This window comes from Orcinus orca, chromosome 2 (assembly GCF_937001465.1).
Source record: "Orcinus orca chromosome 2, mOrcOrc1.1, whole genome shotgun sequence".
Lineage (NCBI taxonomy): Eukaryota > Metazoa > Chordata > Mammalia > Artiodactyla > Delphinidae > Orcinus > Orcinus orca.
Genome location: NC_064560.1, coordinates 196806071 through 196822915, shown reverse-complemented (window position 1 = coordinate 196822915; position 16845 = coordinate 196806071). Strand labels below are relative to the sequence as shown.

Sequence of the window (16845 nt, the reverse complement as noted above, 5' to 3'; positions counted from 1 at the left end):
ATCCTTTGTCATATTCATTTCTCTCCCTCTCTTTCTCCCCGCCCATATGTATGTATGTATATATGTATGTACGTATGTGTGTGTGTACGTACGTATATTCTCCCTGTTTGTAGCTTGCCCTTTCATTCTCTTAATGGGGCCTTTTAACAAAGAAAACTCCTTAAATTTAAAGAAGTCCAACTTAATTTTTTTTCTTTTACAGTTAATGCTTTGTGTGTCCCGTTCAAGGTCATAAAGATATTTTCCTGTATTTTCCCCTCAATATAATGAAGATATTTTCCTGAATTTTCTTCTAGACACTTTATTGATTTACTTTGCATATTTAGGTTGATTTTTAATTAATTTGGGGGTATAGTGCGAACTAGGGATAAAGTTTTTTTTTTCATATTGATATCTCATTGTTCTGCCATCATCTGTTGAAAAGACCATCTTTAGCCCACTGAGTGCAACGGGGCTTTGTCATAAATCAAGTGACTATATATATGTGGGTCTATCTAGACTCTTTTTTTCAAAAAAAACTACAACATTTTGCTTTTCTCTATTGTGTATCTGCTTTCTATTTCATTAGATTTTTGGTTTTGCTTTTAATTTTTCCTTCTACTTTTGTTGGTTTAATTTGTTTTTTTCTAGCTTCTTGAGATAGAAGCTTAGGTCACTGACTTTCAATCATTCTTTTTCTAAGCTATGCATTTCTAGCTATACATTTGTCTATATGCTGTGCTTTAGTTGCATCCCACAAGTTTTGCTACATTGCAGTTTCACTATTGTTCTGTTCAAAATATTTTCTAGTTTTACACTGCGACTTTTTTTTTGGTCCTATGGGTTAATACTGCTTAATTTCTAAACATTTGAAGATTTTCTAGTTATCCTTCTATTACTGATTTCTAGCTTAATTCCTCTGTGGTCTAAGAAAAACTCTGTATGATTTTAATCCTTTTAAATTTGTTGAGATTGGCTTTGTGGCCTAGCATGTAGTCTGTTCTGTTAAATGCTCAATGTACACTTGAGAAGACTATATTCTACTGTGGCTGCCTGTAGTTTCTATAAATGTAAATTACATCAAGTTGGTTAATAATGCTCTTCAAATTTTCTACGTCTACTTATTCCAGTCTCTTGCAGGTATGAACAGAATCTCCGACCAGGCTTCTGGATTCCTTTATTTCTCCCTTTAGATCTGTCCATTTTTGCTTTATATATTTTGAAGATATATTAGATGCCTACAAATTTAGGATTGTTATGTCATCCTTTTCAGTTGACTCTTCTATCATTAAAAAGGTCCTTTATCTTCACTAATAATTCTTGCCTTAAAGTCTACTTTGTATAATATTAATATAGTCACACCATTTTCTTTGGTTAGTGTCTGTTAAGGTTCATCTTCTTCCACTCTATTACTTTCAACCTCTGTCCTTATCAGCTTTATATTAAAACTAATTCTCCAAGCTTTGGTAGGACTAATCTAGACAAGTGCTGAAGGATAAAACTTATTTTATTTTATTTTTTAACATCTTTATTGGAGTATAATTGCTTTATAATGTTATGTTAGTTGTTGCTGTATAACAAAGCAAATCAGCTATATGTATACATATATCCCCGTATCTTTTCCCTCTTGCGTCTCCCTCCCACCCTCCCTATCCCACCCCTCTAGGTGGACACAAAGCACCGAGCTGATCTCCCTGTGCTATGTGGCTGCTTCCCACTAGCTATCTGTTTTACATTTGGTAGTGTATATATGTCCATGCCACTCTCTCACTTCGTCCCAGCTTACCCTTCCCCCTCCCCGTGTCAAGTCCATTCTCTACGTTTGCGTCTTTATTCCTGTCCTGCCCCTAGGTTCTTCAGAACCTTTTTTTTTTTAGATTCCATGTATATGTGCTAGCGTACGGTATTTGTTTTTCTCTCTCTGACTTACTTCACTCTGTAGGACAGTCTCTAGGTCCATCCACCTCCATCCAAGTAAATATCTCTTGCTACTTCTTCAACTGTTCCACATAATAATGCTGCTTTCAGACCTCTCACCAGTTTGGACGCCCTCCTCCTTACAGATTTCATTTACGGCACTCAGATTTGGTCCCAACATTCACGGGAAAGTACAACCAGTGCAGAGCAGAGCACAACTATAAAATCCCTCCTTCTGGGCCTCTACTTCTATTAATTCAGCCTGAGAGTCACTAACATTTTTAGTGGCCATAACTCCTTCTCAACTAAACATCTTTTGGTTTCTTCACCTTTGATGTGAGATTCAGGTTAGACCCTGGCTAATGATACTATAACTTACCAGTCCTTTTCCCCACAAATGATCACCTGGTTTTATGTCCACCTATTAGCAAAACGGGGGAGACAATTCTTATACCATTATCCTCATGGGGTTACTGGGGGACTGAAATAATAAACATGAAGAGTGCTCTGTAAGCCATAGAGAGCACTGAACATGTAAGATATCCCCCTCTGGTTATAAGACCAGGAATCTCTGTCTCTCTTAAGATGTTTGACCTTGTAATCCATACTGACTGGAAATCAGACCTGTGAAAATCCATATTTTCTCCTGGGTCCATAAAAGTTATTATGGACCAGGTTTCCTGCCACTTTCTCTAATACCTTGGTTTACTGAGAATCTCTTTTGTGTTCCTGGCTAATGTGTCCCACCCACCTGGGCAGAGTTGCAACCATGTTCCAGGAGCCTGTCTGATGAACGTGTAATTCCAGCTGGAAGGCTATGTTGGTAACTTCTCCATCAGGTTCCAGAAGATCTCTAAGTTTGAGGCAACAGAGTCTCTCTGAGTTTCCCCAGGAGATCACTGAGGACGGCGGCCAGTCCCTCCCTGAACGCAGCAAAGGTCTCCTCCCAAACGAGCCCCAACACGTGCTTTCCTCTGAAGGAAGCTGAGGCTTCCGAGAACCAGGTTCACGTTGGTTCCCACACACCATGGTATCTTCCTAGTGTGCCCTGCAGGGCAACCAAGAGGCATGAAGAGAATGGAAAACTTGTCATAATAAAAGCAGCCACTTAGGGAACACCCACTATGATTCAGAAACTGCCTGAGATAATGCGCCTTATGTCAAAGGCGAGTACCAGGGTGGAACTGCCCTGGCTGTCAGGGAAATGTGTGAGATGTTTTTGGTTGTCACTATAGTTGGGGCTAAAGGTGTTATAAATCCTGCAGCATATGGTGCAGTGTGCCTCTAAAAGGCAGAGCCAGAATCAGTGAACTAGAAGAACAGGGAAGCAGCTTCTAGAAGGTTTTTAGAATAACCTGCCTATCCGTAAGGCTCATCAACAAGGGACAGGGATGCCCCTGAAGGTACCCAGAGTTCCAGGTCAGAAAGACCACCTTTGATCAGGGGTTCTGAAGTGAGGAGGTCCCTTTTAGCCACAAGAATCTGAAATCTAATAGGACTATTTTGGCAAAAGCAGAAACCCATTCAATAGGCAACACACTAAAAACAGAGTCCTCAGTTTCTGTTCTCTTTCCTATTTGAGAACACGATGATTCTTGCAAAGATAGCAGCAAACCTGCTGCTCAGCTCAGCCCAGGGCTGACTGACAAGGGCTGCCTATTTAAGGCAGAGGTGTTCATAAATGCTGAACTACAGATCTGCCGATTTCACTGCTGAAAAATGTCCTTGTCCATCTCTAAGAAGAGAGCCGGAGGGAGAGCCTGAGGCCCTAACAAAGTCACTGTGGTGAAGCCACACGAGCCCTTTCTCCACGTCTCTATTTCAGTCCACGACACATCAGCTCACTCTGTCTGAGTTATTTGTACACGACTACCGCGGACATAGGTGGACTTACCTTGTATTTATTGGCACAGGTACTTACCAGGTACACTCACAAACTACCTCATCTGATTTCTCCAGGATGTACTATTATGGAGGAGAATGATCCCAGATTCTTTAAATCATCTTGATTTCCCCCCCAAAGTAAGACTTAGGGGGTTGGTGGACCCAAAATCTTCACAGCTATATTACTTATGGGTATGCAGGCAGAGAATAATACTAACACATTTGTACAATATATTTTTCAAAGCTGTTTCACATCTATTATTTTATTTATATTCTAATATGACAATAACACAGTGAGGTAGGCAGGGTGTGGATCACTGCCTGTGTAAGACAGCTGTGAAAAATGAAGTTCAGAAAAGATAGTTTGCTCAAGGTCTTACACCTTGGAGTATGAGAATACAGAGCCAGACACTGAACCCAGACCTTTGACTCTAAATCGTGACCTTGTTGTTCTCTGACCATTTTCCACCAGTGTGTGTGTGTGTGTGTCTGTGTGTGTGTGGTGTGTGAGGTGTGTGTGTGTGTGTGTGAGAGGTGTGGGTGTGTGAAGTGAGGTGTGTCTGAGGTTTTGTGTGTGTGTGGTGTGTGTGAGTTGTGTGTGAGGTGTGTGTGTGTGAGGTGTGTGTGTGGTGTGTGTGTGTGTGAGGGGTGTGTGTGTGTGTGAGGGGTGTGTGTGTGTGAGGGGTGTGTGTGTGTGAGGGGTGTGTGTGTGAGGGGTGTGTGTGTGTGAGGGGTGTGTGTGTGTGAGGTGTGTGTGAGGTGTGTGTGTGGTGTGTGTGAGGTGTGTGTGTGTGTGTGAGGGGTGTGTGTGTGTGAGGGGTGTGTGTGTGTCTGGTGTGTGTGAGGGGTGTGTGTGAGGGGTGTGTGTGTGTGAGGGGTGTGTGTGTGAGGTGTGTGTGAGGGGTGCGTGTGTGTGGGGTGTGTGTGTGGGGACGGCCTGTCACCCCAGCACTCACCTGCTGATCCTGAAGCTTGACTCCGACGACTCTGAAGGTGTTGCTGGCAGTGTTGTGGTAGATGTTGATCCGGCTGAATCCCTGCTGGCCAGGTTTGATTGGTACCCACTTCTTACTGGTGTCATCGTAGACCATCACGGAAGCCCGGGCTTGGCAGATACTCTGTTCGCTGCAGACCAAGAGAAAACGTTAAGCGTCAGCCTCAGTTACAAGGGATGGATGCTGGCTTTGTCCTTTTCTGAAACAGAGGCCAACTGCCGCTTGACACAAAGGAACTTCCTAGTTGCCAGAGCTTCCAACTGTCTGTGGAAGGGCCGCTCTGTGTGGTGGTAAGTTTTGACTCTCCAAAGACCAGGGGGAGTGGACAGGAGGTTCTATGCCAAAGTTTTTGATAGCATGGAAGAGACTCCCAGCTTCACTTTCAGGGGAAAAGGTGCTTGAATTAGAAAGGAATTACAGCTATAATTTGCCAACTGTCCACGATGTCCTAGGCACGGTGTTGAATAAGACAATGCACTAAAGCACATAAGCTTCGCAACTTATGAAGCAGCCATTTATTTCCCCCATTTTGTAGATGACAAGAGAGTGGCTCAGAGACTTGGAAAGATTTATACAAATTCACATAGGGACTCAGCGACTCTATCTGGGATTTCCAACCTGTTCTGTCTGACTCTAGAATACATGATATAGATAATATTCTCCACAACATCCAACAAAACGCTCAGTTTATGACAGCATGACAGTGTGGCTTCACACATGCTATGTAGACAATAACATGATTAGGTGATCTTCTGAAGAACAGAGTGAATCAAAATGAATAGATGGTCCACCCTGCTTCAGTGGAGACATTTCCGAGCAAACTCCCCTGTCCAGCATGTGACAGAAAACGAGGGAAGAAGCAAAAGAAGCACCCGGAGAGAGAAGATAGTCATGACTGAAGTCAGCACACTGCAACTCCCGCCACAGCACGCAGGGCAAGTCTCCCAGAGCCCACCGGCCTCTTCATTTACATATAAGCCTAATAATCTTAAACATTCACTTTCTCAGTCTCTAGTATATTAGAATCCCCCAATTAAAAAGGTAAGACGGGCTTCCCTGGTGGCGCAGTGGCTGAGAGTCCGCCTGCAGATGCAGGGGACATGGGTTTGTGCCCCGGTTCGGGAAGATCCCACATGCCACGGAGCGGCTGGGCCCGTGAGCCATGGCCGCTGAGCCTGCGCGTCCGGAGCCTGTGCTCCACAACGGGAGAGGCCACAACTGTGAGAGGCCTGCGTACTGCAAGAAAAAAAAAGGTAAGACGTGGTTTTCAAAGGTAGGCACACCAACAGCAGCGAGGAGTGGCTGTTAGCAGAAAGGGAGGCTGAAGAAGTAGAAACGGAAAGTTAAAGCCCAGCAAGTCGGCGCCAAGTTATAAAGAAGTGAAAGTGTAATTGTGATGATCGTGAAGATGAGACCAAGCAGTCAGGAGAAAGTCCCAGTCCGTTCCCTTCACCACATCTAAGAGGGCAGGGAAACCAAATATTCGGAGAAGTTCTCTCCCCAGTCCCAGCGGTCACCAGGTGACAAAACGATGGTTTTCAGGAGACTGGCCCTCAGGGACCTGGAAACCTCAGCTTGGCCGAGGCAGCCTGCCTGAGGGCTCTTGTGGGCTGAGCTTCCCCGGGACCCGGCTCCCCTACGACTCCAAGACGGCGGAGGAGACACGTACAGATGGTCACCATCTTAGCAACGATTCTGGGTATGTGCACACACAAACCTGTCCGTACACATCCCCTCACCTCACGTTACACGAATCCCTACGTACATTTGATGGCTGTCCGGCTAACGACTTCGCGTGCCAGCGCTCTCAGACCTGCTCCAGGCCTACGCTGCTCCACCTCAATCCTTCTGCTGGCCCCTCAGCTCTGCCCGAGGGTGCAGGAGTCTGGGGTGCACTGGACGCCAGCCGTCCACGCCCTGTGCCGAGGCTCCTTCTGTGGACACGTGTACTGGGAGTGAATTATGTGGGTTTTGTTGTGCAATTGTGCTACATCTTTTTTCTCATAATTCATTATTCATTCAACAAATAATTAAGGGGAAATCAGTGATGAGCCGAGCAGGCATGGGCTTCCCCAGAAGACAGCCATATCATACTGGCAGGGAGAAAAAAGAAAAACAAAAGGAAAACCAAACACAGCACTATGCTTTGCCTTCTCTGAGCTCTGAAGCCCGAAACCATGTATCTTCTACGAGAATATTAGGAGGAGTTGCCGCTCCCCTGGCTGAGTCTTTGGGGCCCTGTCCTCATGAAGTCGAAGGTAGGAATCAGAGTAAACTGTACACAGAATTAGACCTTGGTTCAGATCAAGTCAGAGTCCCACACCAATGTAAACTAATTACTAATCAAGTTCCGGGCTAAGCTGTGTCACTTACTGCTACTCACGCACTTAGGCGCTCATGGTGACAGTGGGCAAGTAGGTGTGTGCTCTGAATGCTGGCTCAGGAGCTGGGAGAGATCCTGAGACGCGGCACAGTGTTAGGTAACAAAGCACAGACTCGATCAAGTCAGAGGGATCTGAGCCAAAATCCCAGGCGTAGCGCTTACTGGCACGTGACACAGAAGCCCTTGAGATGCCTCTGGGGGAGCAAACCAGGAAGGAACCATGTGGTAGAGTCCCTGTGTGAAGGCCGTGGAGTGCCGCCCTTCTGATCACCTTCAAACGAGCCTGTTCTGGAGCAGAGCTGACCAGTGGTCCCAGCTGCTGCCCTCTGGATGCCCACCACGTCTGCACAGAGGCCACATTCTCTGGGCCACTGTCTGCCAATGACTCAGTGATGGCAGGGATGGCTGGCCCACGCAGGGCTCCTCCCCAGGGGAAACCTCATCAGCCAGGCCCAGACTGTCTCAGAACTGTGCTGTGGGCTGAGATGCTTCCTCCTCAGTCCTTCTCGCCGCTTCTCCTTCTGCAGACGTCAGACCTGCACCTTGGCCTGAGGCTCTTTGGGCCTCTCCACTCCCTCCATCCTTCACTGACCTTCTGATAAATCTCTGGAATCTAACCGTCCTGGGGGACTTGGTGTCTGCTTTTGGAAGACCCAAAGTAACACAGCCTGCACGGTGCAGGCTCCCCGAGGGCAGGGACACAGGAGTTTCATTCTCCACTATCTCCAGAACCCGGCAGACAGCAGGGGCCTGATGACTGCTCCCTGTGAAGAGAGCTCTGGAGAGGACCTAGCCCCTCTCCTGCTCAACACAGCACGCCACCTAAAGCAGCCCGAAGAGCACGCCGAGCCTCTGAATGGAACTGCTGGCGACGGGGAACTCTGCTCTCCAAAGCAGCCTGTCTGTTGTGAAATGGTTTGAGTTGTCCTTGTCCTGAGGGTCAGCCCACTCCCCGCCCTCCAGAGGTACAAAGGGGCTCTGGACAGCTCTGCCAGTCTAGTGGACAACTGAAGGAGCACCTTGGCTCTGCCATCCACCATTCACACAACACAGCGACAGGCCCCTGTGCCGCCCCAGTGAGTCACCACCTGTCACATGTTCTCTTAGGATCTGGGTATGATACTCTTGCCTTCGTCTGACAAGCACAGATGCCAGTGAGTCAAAAAACATTTAGTGATGCAGAGATGCATCTGACAGTCTTCTCACAGCTACTCAGGAAATAAGACAAATAATTACACACCTTCCTCAGCCTGGAGGGACTGAGGGAACAGGGGAGACTTTCTGAAGAAACCGCGGTGTGGGTTTAAAGCTGAAGAGCTCTCAACCCCAGGCGGGTTCAGGAAGGGGATGTGGGATTCCGGGCGGGGGCGGCCAGCAGCCAGCGAGGCCAGGACAGCGCACCGCATGCAGAGCCTACCTGGGGCACCACATACAGCTCTCGGGGCTGTTCAACGGACATGATACAGCAACGGGCCCACCGCTGTGCTTGCCCCCGCTAGGCGCTTCAACATCAACCACTTTTTAAAATTGTAATCATAGCCACAGGCTCCCTTTTTGGGTTTTTTTTGGGTTTTTTTTTAGCAGTTTAGGTTCAAATTGAACTTGTGGTTAATCAAAAATCCCTATTTTTGTTCCCATTTGACTAGTGCTTGTCTATCTCTGCTTATTTTATTACCACGAACAAACCTAAGTGCAAGAAAATACGTGTTTACTTAAGATTCGTCTTATTATCCCTTCGGGATTTTTGTTTTGTTTTGCAGGAGTCAGCATTTTATTATTTTTACTGAGATATAATTGACATGTAACATTATATTAGCTTCAGGTATGTAACACAATGATTCAATATTTATATATATTGCAAAATGATCACCACAGTAAGTCTAGTTAACATCCATCACCACACCTAGTTATGAAAATTTTTTCTTGTGTTTTGTTTTAGTAAACTCTTGATTCCTCTCCAGCCTAGACAGTGCCTCTGAGCGCCATATATTCACTGTCTTCTCGACACCTCCATTGGGATGAATATGCAAACTCTATACGACACGCGTTATTTCACAGGCACCAGACACTTCATTTGTCTAAATCAGTTTTCTGAGGAAAGTTAATTTGGTAGACAAATATCAGAACGACTGAACTATTTTCTAAACACATACATACAAAATTCCCTTTACTAAACTGAGAAGGACTACTGCTACCCCTCCCCTCCCCCAGCCCTGGCCCTATACAACTTGCGCCAAAGCTGGTCCTCCTGAGGGCTCATCTCGGACAGGCTGCCTTCACGTGAGCAAACAACCACTGACCAGTGGGAATCAGTCCAATATGCCATTTGGTTTGTTCCACATGGTGCTGAGCTGCCAGGCTGATGGACTTTTGCCCCCCGGGACCTAACAGGCTGCTCTGAGCTGCAGGTACAAGCAGTTTCTCTCCCAGGAGAAGGCTCTTTCAGAGCTAGCAGTCCAATTCCAGTCTCATTTTGGGCTTTTGTATGGGTATTTGTGGGCCCAGCAAAATATTCAAGTCTGTAACTTCCCTCCCAGTGGCAGGTGAGACATACACTAACAAAGCTGGGACAGCTCTTTTGTCAGAACCTTAGAGGAGGAAGATGGCATCCTCTGGGCCTCAGTTTCCTCATCTGTACAAGGCTAGTCTGACCTCAGGGCCCCCCTCAGACAGCCATGCGTTCGTGCTGAGCTCTGCCCATAAGCCCAGCCCCGGGTCAGCAGTCAGTGTCTTGTCACTGGTTCAGCAGTTAACTCCTCTAGGCTATACGTCAGAGACCACTACTGAATCCCTGTTGAAATCTCTCACTTAAAAAGAAAAAGCGCAAACACACCCCAAACTTTCTGCATATAACTGTGAAACATACTCACAGATATTCCTGGACTTGACATAAGAAACCACTGATACACTGTGGATAAAACTAATACACGGGAAAACACAGTGAAAGTAGCCTGAAGTCAGTCTCCACCTCTGCTTCTGTCTATTCCTTCTGGAAAAGCGCAGCTTCCATGTCCCACCAGCTGGTGGACTCCCACCCCACGGCTCCCTACGTGACCGGGAATGAGGTCTCCGAACCTCTCTCGGGCTTGCGGTGACACCCCATCCTGGCCACGCTCTTCCCTGTGCGCAGTGAATGTGGAATCCTTTCCACTCTACAAATACCTTTCGGGGCTTTTCCAGGCATTTACTATAAAAATTTGAAGGACAGAGTGTAATTTCATAAAGTAAGAGCAAAAACATGCAAAGCCAAAAAGGGAACAGAGAACAACAGGGCCAACGAAGAGAGGCTCATTGGAAAACTAAGCCCAGGGTTGAGCTTGGAACCTGTACAGCACTTGGACCTGTAAGAAGAACCAGCCCCCGCAGCACTGTGCTCGTCTCTGCCTCTCACCAAAGCTCTTACCTGTCTGTCCTGCTTCTCAACATCTGCATCAGCATCCGTCTGCCCCATTAGAAGGTGAGCTCCTTGAAGGCAGGGGCTCCATTGCTTTCCCCTTCGTAAATCTGCTCCCTTGTGTGCTGCTGACACTACAAACTGTTGAATGCATGACTCTCTAACTGTGAATATGTGCATTTATGACCGCGTGCCCGTGGGAACATTCCGTCTACAATCCGAGTCCGTTAATCCTCAGAGAGAGCAGCTGCTGAATAAAAGTCTCGGTTACAGAGCACCGTCAGATCACCGCGGCCTGGGATCTGAGAGTCAGGAGACCGCAGCGCTGAGGGTGGGCCTACGGAGAGTGAGGCTCCCAGGAGGCCAGCCGCAGACACAGACCCGCGGCTCTGGGAAAGTGCAGGCTGCCCTCTCGGGGTCCTCTGGAGGGTCAGCCTAGGAGCGCACTCTGTCGCCTGGATCACACCTCACCCTCCCCGCCAGCACGGGCTCAACCCAATGCCCAGCTCGGTCACTCCCTTCAGACAGAACAACTCATCACACTCTGTCCTGAAGGCGTATCTTGTCGCCCCAGCAGGACCAGGAATCCAGGTTTGCCTGGGACTGAGGCGTTTCCCGGGAGGTGGGGCAGGACACTCAGCGCTAAGACCAGGATGGTCCCAGGCAAAGCAGAGTGAGTGGTTACCCTACTAGGAGCTTCCTCTCCCTCTCCACAATAACTATCGCGGGATTAAGCGCCCAATGAACACCCACTGAATGTGAGTCTGGCTGATGTAAGCTGATATGAGCTGGCACCACTCCCTGCTCCCAGCCGCTACCTCTCTAGCTCTCGTTTTCTCTTCCGTCAGGCTGAGACATATGATACCCGGCCAGACAGACCTGCAGAACAGTGGCAGGTACAGTAAGTGGCATGAAGGAAAGCTACCCAGCACCTTCTCCGTGGGGTGGGCCATCACCCGCCCAGGGGCAGGCACTCAGGAGAGTAAGTGGGCAAAGTAGGGCTCGGAGACCCGGCGTGGGAGATGCCCCGGCAGCACAGCCTGTGCCCCCAGTGGGCAAGCCTCCGCCCTGGGGCTCCCGGCAAAGGCAGGACCCAACAGCCTGCGCGCTGCCACCTGAACGCCCAGGGTGGCTCTCCAGGTCACACTCAGGAGCCCCCGACCTTAGTTTTCTCCTTGGAGGTTAGGTAAGGGCAGCTCCAACGTGGATACAGAAGGCGCCTCACACTGGCTTCACCTCAAGTCTTACCTCATGCAGACGTGCTGTTTACTTGAGCCAGTATGTCCCTTGTTCAAGACAACGTCTCTTTCCTACATCCACAGTTTGCATCTCACCTTTCTCAGCTCAGTGCCACTGCCTTCAGGAAACACCTATCCATTCACTGCCACTGTCCTGAAGGTCTGCTGATTTTCTCTCTCCCCCACGAGGCAGGTTTTTTGTGGTTGCTTTAAAGATGTTCATCTCTGTAGCTCCAATAACTAGGACCTGCTGGATTGCTCAGTAATTATCTCTGAATACATGCTTGCTTCTGAGTGTGCCCAGTTCTGCCAGGCATCATGCTTCTCAGCCTTCGAGGATTCTTTGGGGTGGGGAGGGGGTCACGACCCACCTGAGATCGGGCCACCACTGCTTTCTCTTCCCGCATTAATTTAACAAATAAACCAAGAACACACCCCTTTCACTGAGTCCTGACTACGAACCAAATATATCCCCACGCCTGGTACTTAGAAAGCAGACCGTGTGTTGAACAGAAGCCGCAGTCTGCGCCATCAAGGGAAGGCGCGCGCGCAGCCCACGGCACTCCAGGGGCGCAGAGCGCCCGCAGCAGAAGGGGAGCCTGGCGCGTCTGGCCCAGGGTGGGGGTGCGTGCGTCTCGGGCAGAGTGCCTGGTGCTCCTGGCCATCACCCTGGGCCTCCCGTTACTTCTCAACACACACGCATTCCAGGGGAACCAGGAAGCCCGCACCAGGCGTACTGGCACCGCATCCCAATCCAGGGACCAAGGAACAGGGATGGAAACACAGCCCTGTCAGAGCCCAGAAACTTTCGTAAGGAACTCTTTAGATGGAGGAGTCAGGCCAAGTGAAGGGGGCAAGCTTACCAACGTCCCACAGCTAAATGCGGGGGGCCGGGACTAGACTGCAGACCCCTTTCTGCGACATGACAGGGCTTCCCTGCCTCCTGAATGAAGCATTTTACCACATGCAAGTTTTCTCTTTTTTATGTCATTTTTTTTCTGAACCATTTGACAGTTCCAGATATCATGACACATCAATCCTAAGGTTTTTACATTTCTTTAAAATAAGGACGTTCTGATATATAACTTAAACACCATTATTACATCTAAGAAAATTAGTGATTTACTAATAGATCCAATACAGAGCCCATGTTAAAAGTTACCCAAGTTTCCCCAAAATGTTTTGATTTTTTATAGATCTAGGATCCGCTCATGCATTACATTTAGTTGTGTTGTCTGCTTACTCTCTTTTTTTTTTTTAACAAATGTGTTTTTTTAAAATTTTTTTTAATTAATTTATTTTTATTTATGGCTGTGTTGGGTCTTCGTTTCTATGCGAGGGCTTTCTCTAGTTGTGGCAACCGGGGTCCACTCTTCATCGCCGTGCGCGGGCCTCTCACTATCGCTGCCTCTCTTGTTCTCTGTGGAGCACAGGCTCCAGAAGCGCAGGCTCAGTAATTGTGGCTCACGGCCCAGTTGCTCCGCGGCATGCGGGATCTTCCCAGAACCAGGGCTCGAACCCGTGTCCCCTGCATTCGCAGGCAGATTCTCAACCACTGCGCCACCAGGGAAGCCCTGCTTATTCTCTTTTAAGCTAGAATGTTAGGGCCTATTTTTTCCTGTTTATCACTGATATTGATTTTTGTGTGTGTGAAGAGATCAGGCCAATTGTGTTGGAGGCCGTCCCCATCCTGGATTGTTTCCTCGTGACTGAATTCAGGGTAAATAGGAAGAACACAGCACCGGTGGTAGTGGGCACGTATTCCACCACATCACATGGGGCAGCACACTCGGGTGCCTTCTCTTGCAGAGGCAAGCCTGTCTACGGGAGCAGACGCCAGATGTCTCCAATGGAAAGGTGCCCTTCTTCTTGGTAATGAGTAAATCCCCTCTAGGGTGACCTTTTTTCCTCTTAATGGAAACAGGCCTGAAACAGGTTTGGTGTTTTCATCTAAACTTAAAATGTTTATTCTGAAACAGTTCATGCCTACAGCTTTGGTGTTTTGTTCTAAACTTAAAATGTTATTCTGAAAACAGTTCACGCCTGTGAGAAGTAGGTTCCCATGATCCCACCACTCAGGCCAGGAAATGTGATGTCATCTCAGAAAGCTGTGCAGCTGGAGAGGCCCCTGCATCCCAGTGCCCTCCTCTCGACCAGTGGGAGCCACCACCCTGAACCAGGGGCTTTTACCAATTCTGTGCGTGCCTTTCATAGCAGTCACATAACGGACTATGTTACAGAAGTGGTTCTCAAACTGTTTTGGTCTCAGGACCCCTGTACGCCCATATAAACTACTGGAGATGGCAGCTAATTATTACAGAAATGCAAATCAAAACTGCAGTGAGGTACCACCTCACACCAGTCAGAACAGCCATCACTAAAAAGTCTACAAATAACAAATGCTGGGGAGGGTGTGGAGAAAAGGGAACCCTCCTACACTGCTGGCGGGAATGTAAATTGGTGCAGTCACTATGGAAAACAGTATGGAGGTTCCTCAAAAAACTAAAAATAGAATTACCATATGATCCTGCAATCCCACTCCTGGGCGTATATCTGGACAAAACTATAATTCAAAAAGATACATGCACCCCTATGTTCACAGCAGCACTATCTACAATAGCCAAGACATGGAAGCAACCTAAATGTCCATCAACAGATGAATGGATAAAGAAGATGTGGTACCTATCTATATACAATGGAATATTACTCAGCCATAAAAAAGAATGAAACAATGCCCTCTGCAGCAACATAGATGGACCTAGAGATTATCCTACTAAGCGAAGTAAGTCAGAAAGAGAAAGACAAATACCATATGATATCACTTACACGTGGACTCTAAAATATGACACAAATGAACTTATCCACAAAACAGAAACAGACTCACAGACACAGAGAACAGACCTGTGGTTGCCAAAGGAGGTGGGGGTGGGGGAAGGATGGAGTGGGAGGTTTGGGATTAGCAGATGCAAACTAGTATGTATAGGATGGATAAACGACAAGGTCCTAGTGTATAGCACAGGGAACTATATTCAATATCCTGTGATAAACCATAATTGAGAAGAATATGAAAAAGAATGTATATACATGTATAACTGAATCCCTTTGCTGTATAGCAGAAATTAACACAACACTGTAAATCAACTATACTTCAATAAAATAAATTTTAAAAAATTATTGAGGGTGCCAAAAAGCTTCTGTTTATGGAGATTAAGTCTATCTGTATTTAACGTATTTGAAATTAAAACTAAGAATTTTTAAAAACACAAGTATACACTTCCTTGGCTGTCACCGTGACAATGTCAACACATGTCATGTAAGCCTCTGGAAAATTCCACTTTGCACTCATGAGAGTGAAAAAGGCAAATAATGTCTCAGTATTATTACAAATATAGTTTTGACTCACAGACCCCTAAAAGGGTAGGTCTTCTGATCACATTTTGAGAACTGCTGCATTACAGTAATGAAAACAATAAATTAGATCCGCACAGAATAACACGCATAATCTCAAATGGTGACTAAGCCCCATTTTTGTGAGTGTTAGAATTAAAGAAAGGCTTTGGGTAAGTCAAGAACAAATTTGGTATCAAACCCAAATATCTTTTCTTCTACCCAAGTTGGTTGGGAGAGCCAGACTGCCACGTCATGTGCGGTCAAGACTGTTTGCCAGGGCTTCCCTGGTGGCGCAGTGGTTGAGAGTCTGCCTGCCGATGCAGGGGACACGGGTTCGTGCCCCGGTCCGGGAAGATCCCACATGCCGCGGAGCGGCTGGGCCCGTGAGCCATGGCCGCTGGGCCTGCGCATCCGGAGCCTGTGCTCCGCAACGGGAGAGGCCACGGCAGAGGGAGGCCTGCATACCGCAAAAAAAAAAGACTGTTTGCCTTTTCTCTGCTCTGATGCCAGTGTCCCGGATGCCTGGACAGCTGGCTCCACTTCTCTGTGAAGTCTAGTGGAATCTGGAACAAACACTCCAACCAACTGTTGAGAGGGCCTGACATCCTTTGACTGATCCTGTCTCAACCCCTTCCCACACTTTCTCTCGAGGCCACCGACGCAGCCCTTCCCTTGGGGAGCCTCCCTTGGGGAGCCATCTGACAGGCCATGTGCACACGAGGACTGCTCCAACTTCAAACGTATTTAAATTCCACTCTATGCCTGTGTCCCCAGAGTCTGTGCCTCTGACCACTTGTGGGAGTGGAACAGGTTTCAACACGGCCTTAGGACAGCTGTAGAGACCTGGCTGGGCCAAGGACTGGGGCGGTACGCGCATCCCCGAGGGTAAGTTCATCAATCGCCTGGGAATGAGACCCGGCTGCGCCTCGGCTGACACCCCTGATTATCGGGGGGGTGGTTCGGCTCAGATTCGCATCAGAATGAGTGCGTGCCATCCCCTGGCCATGGGGGCGGACGCAGACCCTGTCCATGAACAGCTCTAGGCTGGGAGGGGAGGTGGTGAATGAACAGATGACTGACGGAGAGAAGCGTGGGCGCCACAGGAGGGCTGAGGAGGTCTCCCGTCCCCCGTGGTACTAACGGTGGAAAATCGGAGACTACAAAGAAAGACAGAGATTAGGAGCCTTGATTCTAACTCTGACGGTCATTCTGGGCAAGTTCCTTCGAGAGGCTACAGCTAAGCTTAGCTTTTGAAAACACAAGAGACCTGGCTTCAAAGCCCAACTCTGCCAAGTGACACCAGTGTGACCTGGAGCAAGCAAGCTACCTTTGCTGACCCCTGTTCTACCAGTGAGATGGGAACAGCAACGCAACACCTCCGAGGATGAGGGTCAAGTACAACACATGTCGAAGCACATCAATATAATTAGCACAGTGCCTGGCATGTAACACTCAGAAAAGGGTACTGCTGCTACTTTTCTCTTTTAAGGGTTCAGGTGTCAAAGTCTAGACTAGCTCTCAACCATCTCCTGCCTCAGGAAGCCCAGGGAACACAACACACTCCCATGAGAAGAACTTAGAGTCGTTATGGGAGTGTTTCTCCACTGCAGACACATTGGATTCTTTGAATAGAAGAAGACAGCAAAGTTTCAAGACGTCTTCAAA

General features: G+C 47.8%; 1 protein-coding gene across 8 annotated transcripts in view; it reads right to left on the bottom strand.

Annotated features, from left to right (window-relative positions):
• Positions 1-16845, bottom strand: part of EVL (Enah/Vasp-like) — a 164714-nt gene that overhangs the window by 57374 nt on the left and 90495 nt on the right. For 5 of the 8 annotated variants that reach the window (XM_033420170.2, XM_012531593.3, XM_049706517.1 and 2 more), the window contains one exon: positions 4737-4905. In XM_033420170.2, coding sequence (XP_033276061.1) covers positions 4737-4905 — 169 coding nt within the window. Of the gene's footprint in view, positions 1-4736; positions 4906-10561; positions 10709-16845 lie in introns of those variants that run through there. The other 3 variants (XM_049706518.1, XM_033420175.2, XM_033420160.2) reach the window with 3 other exon arrangements.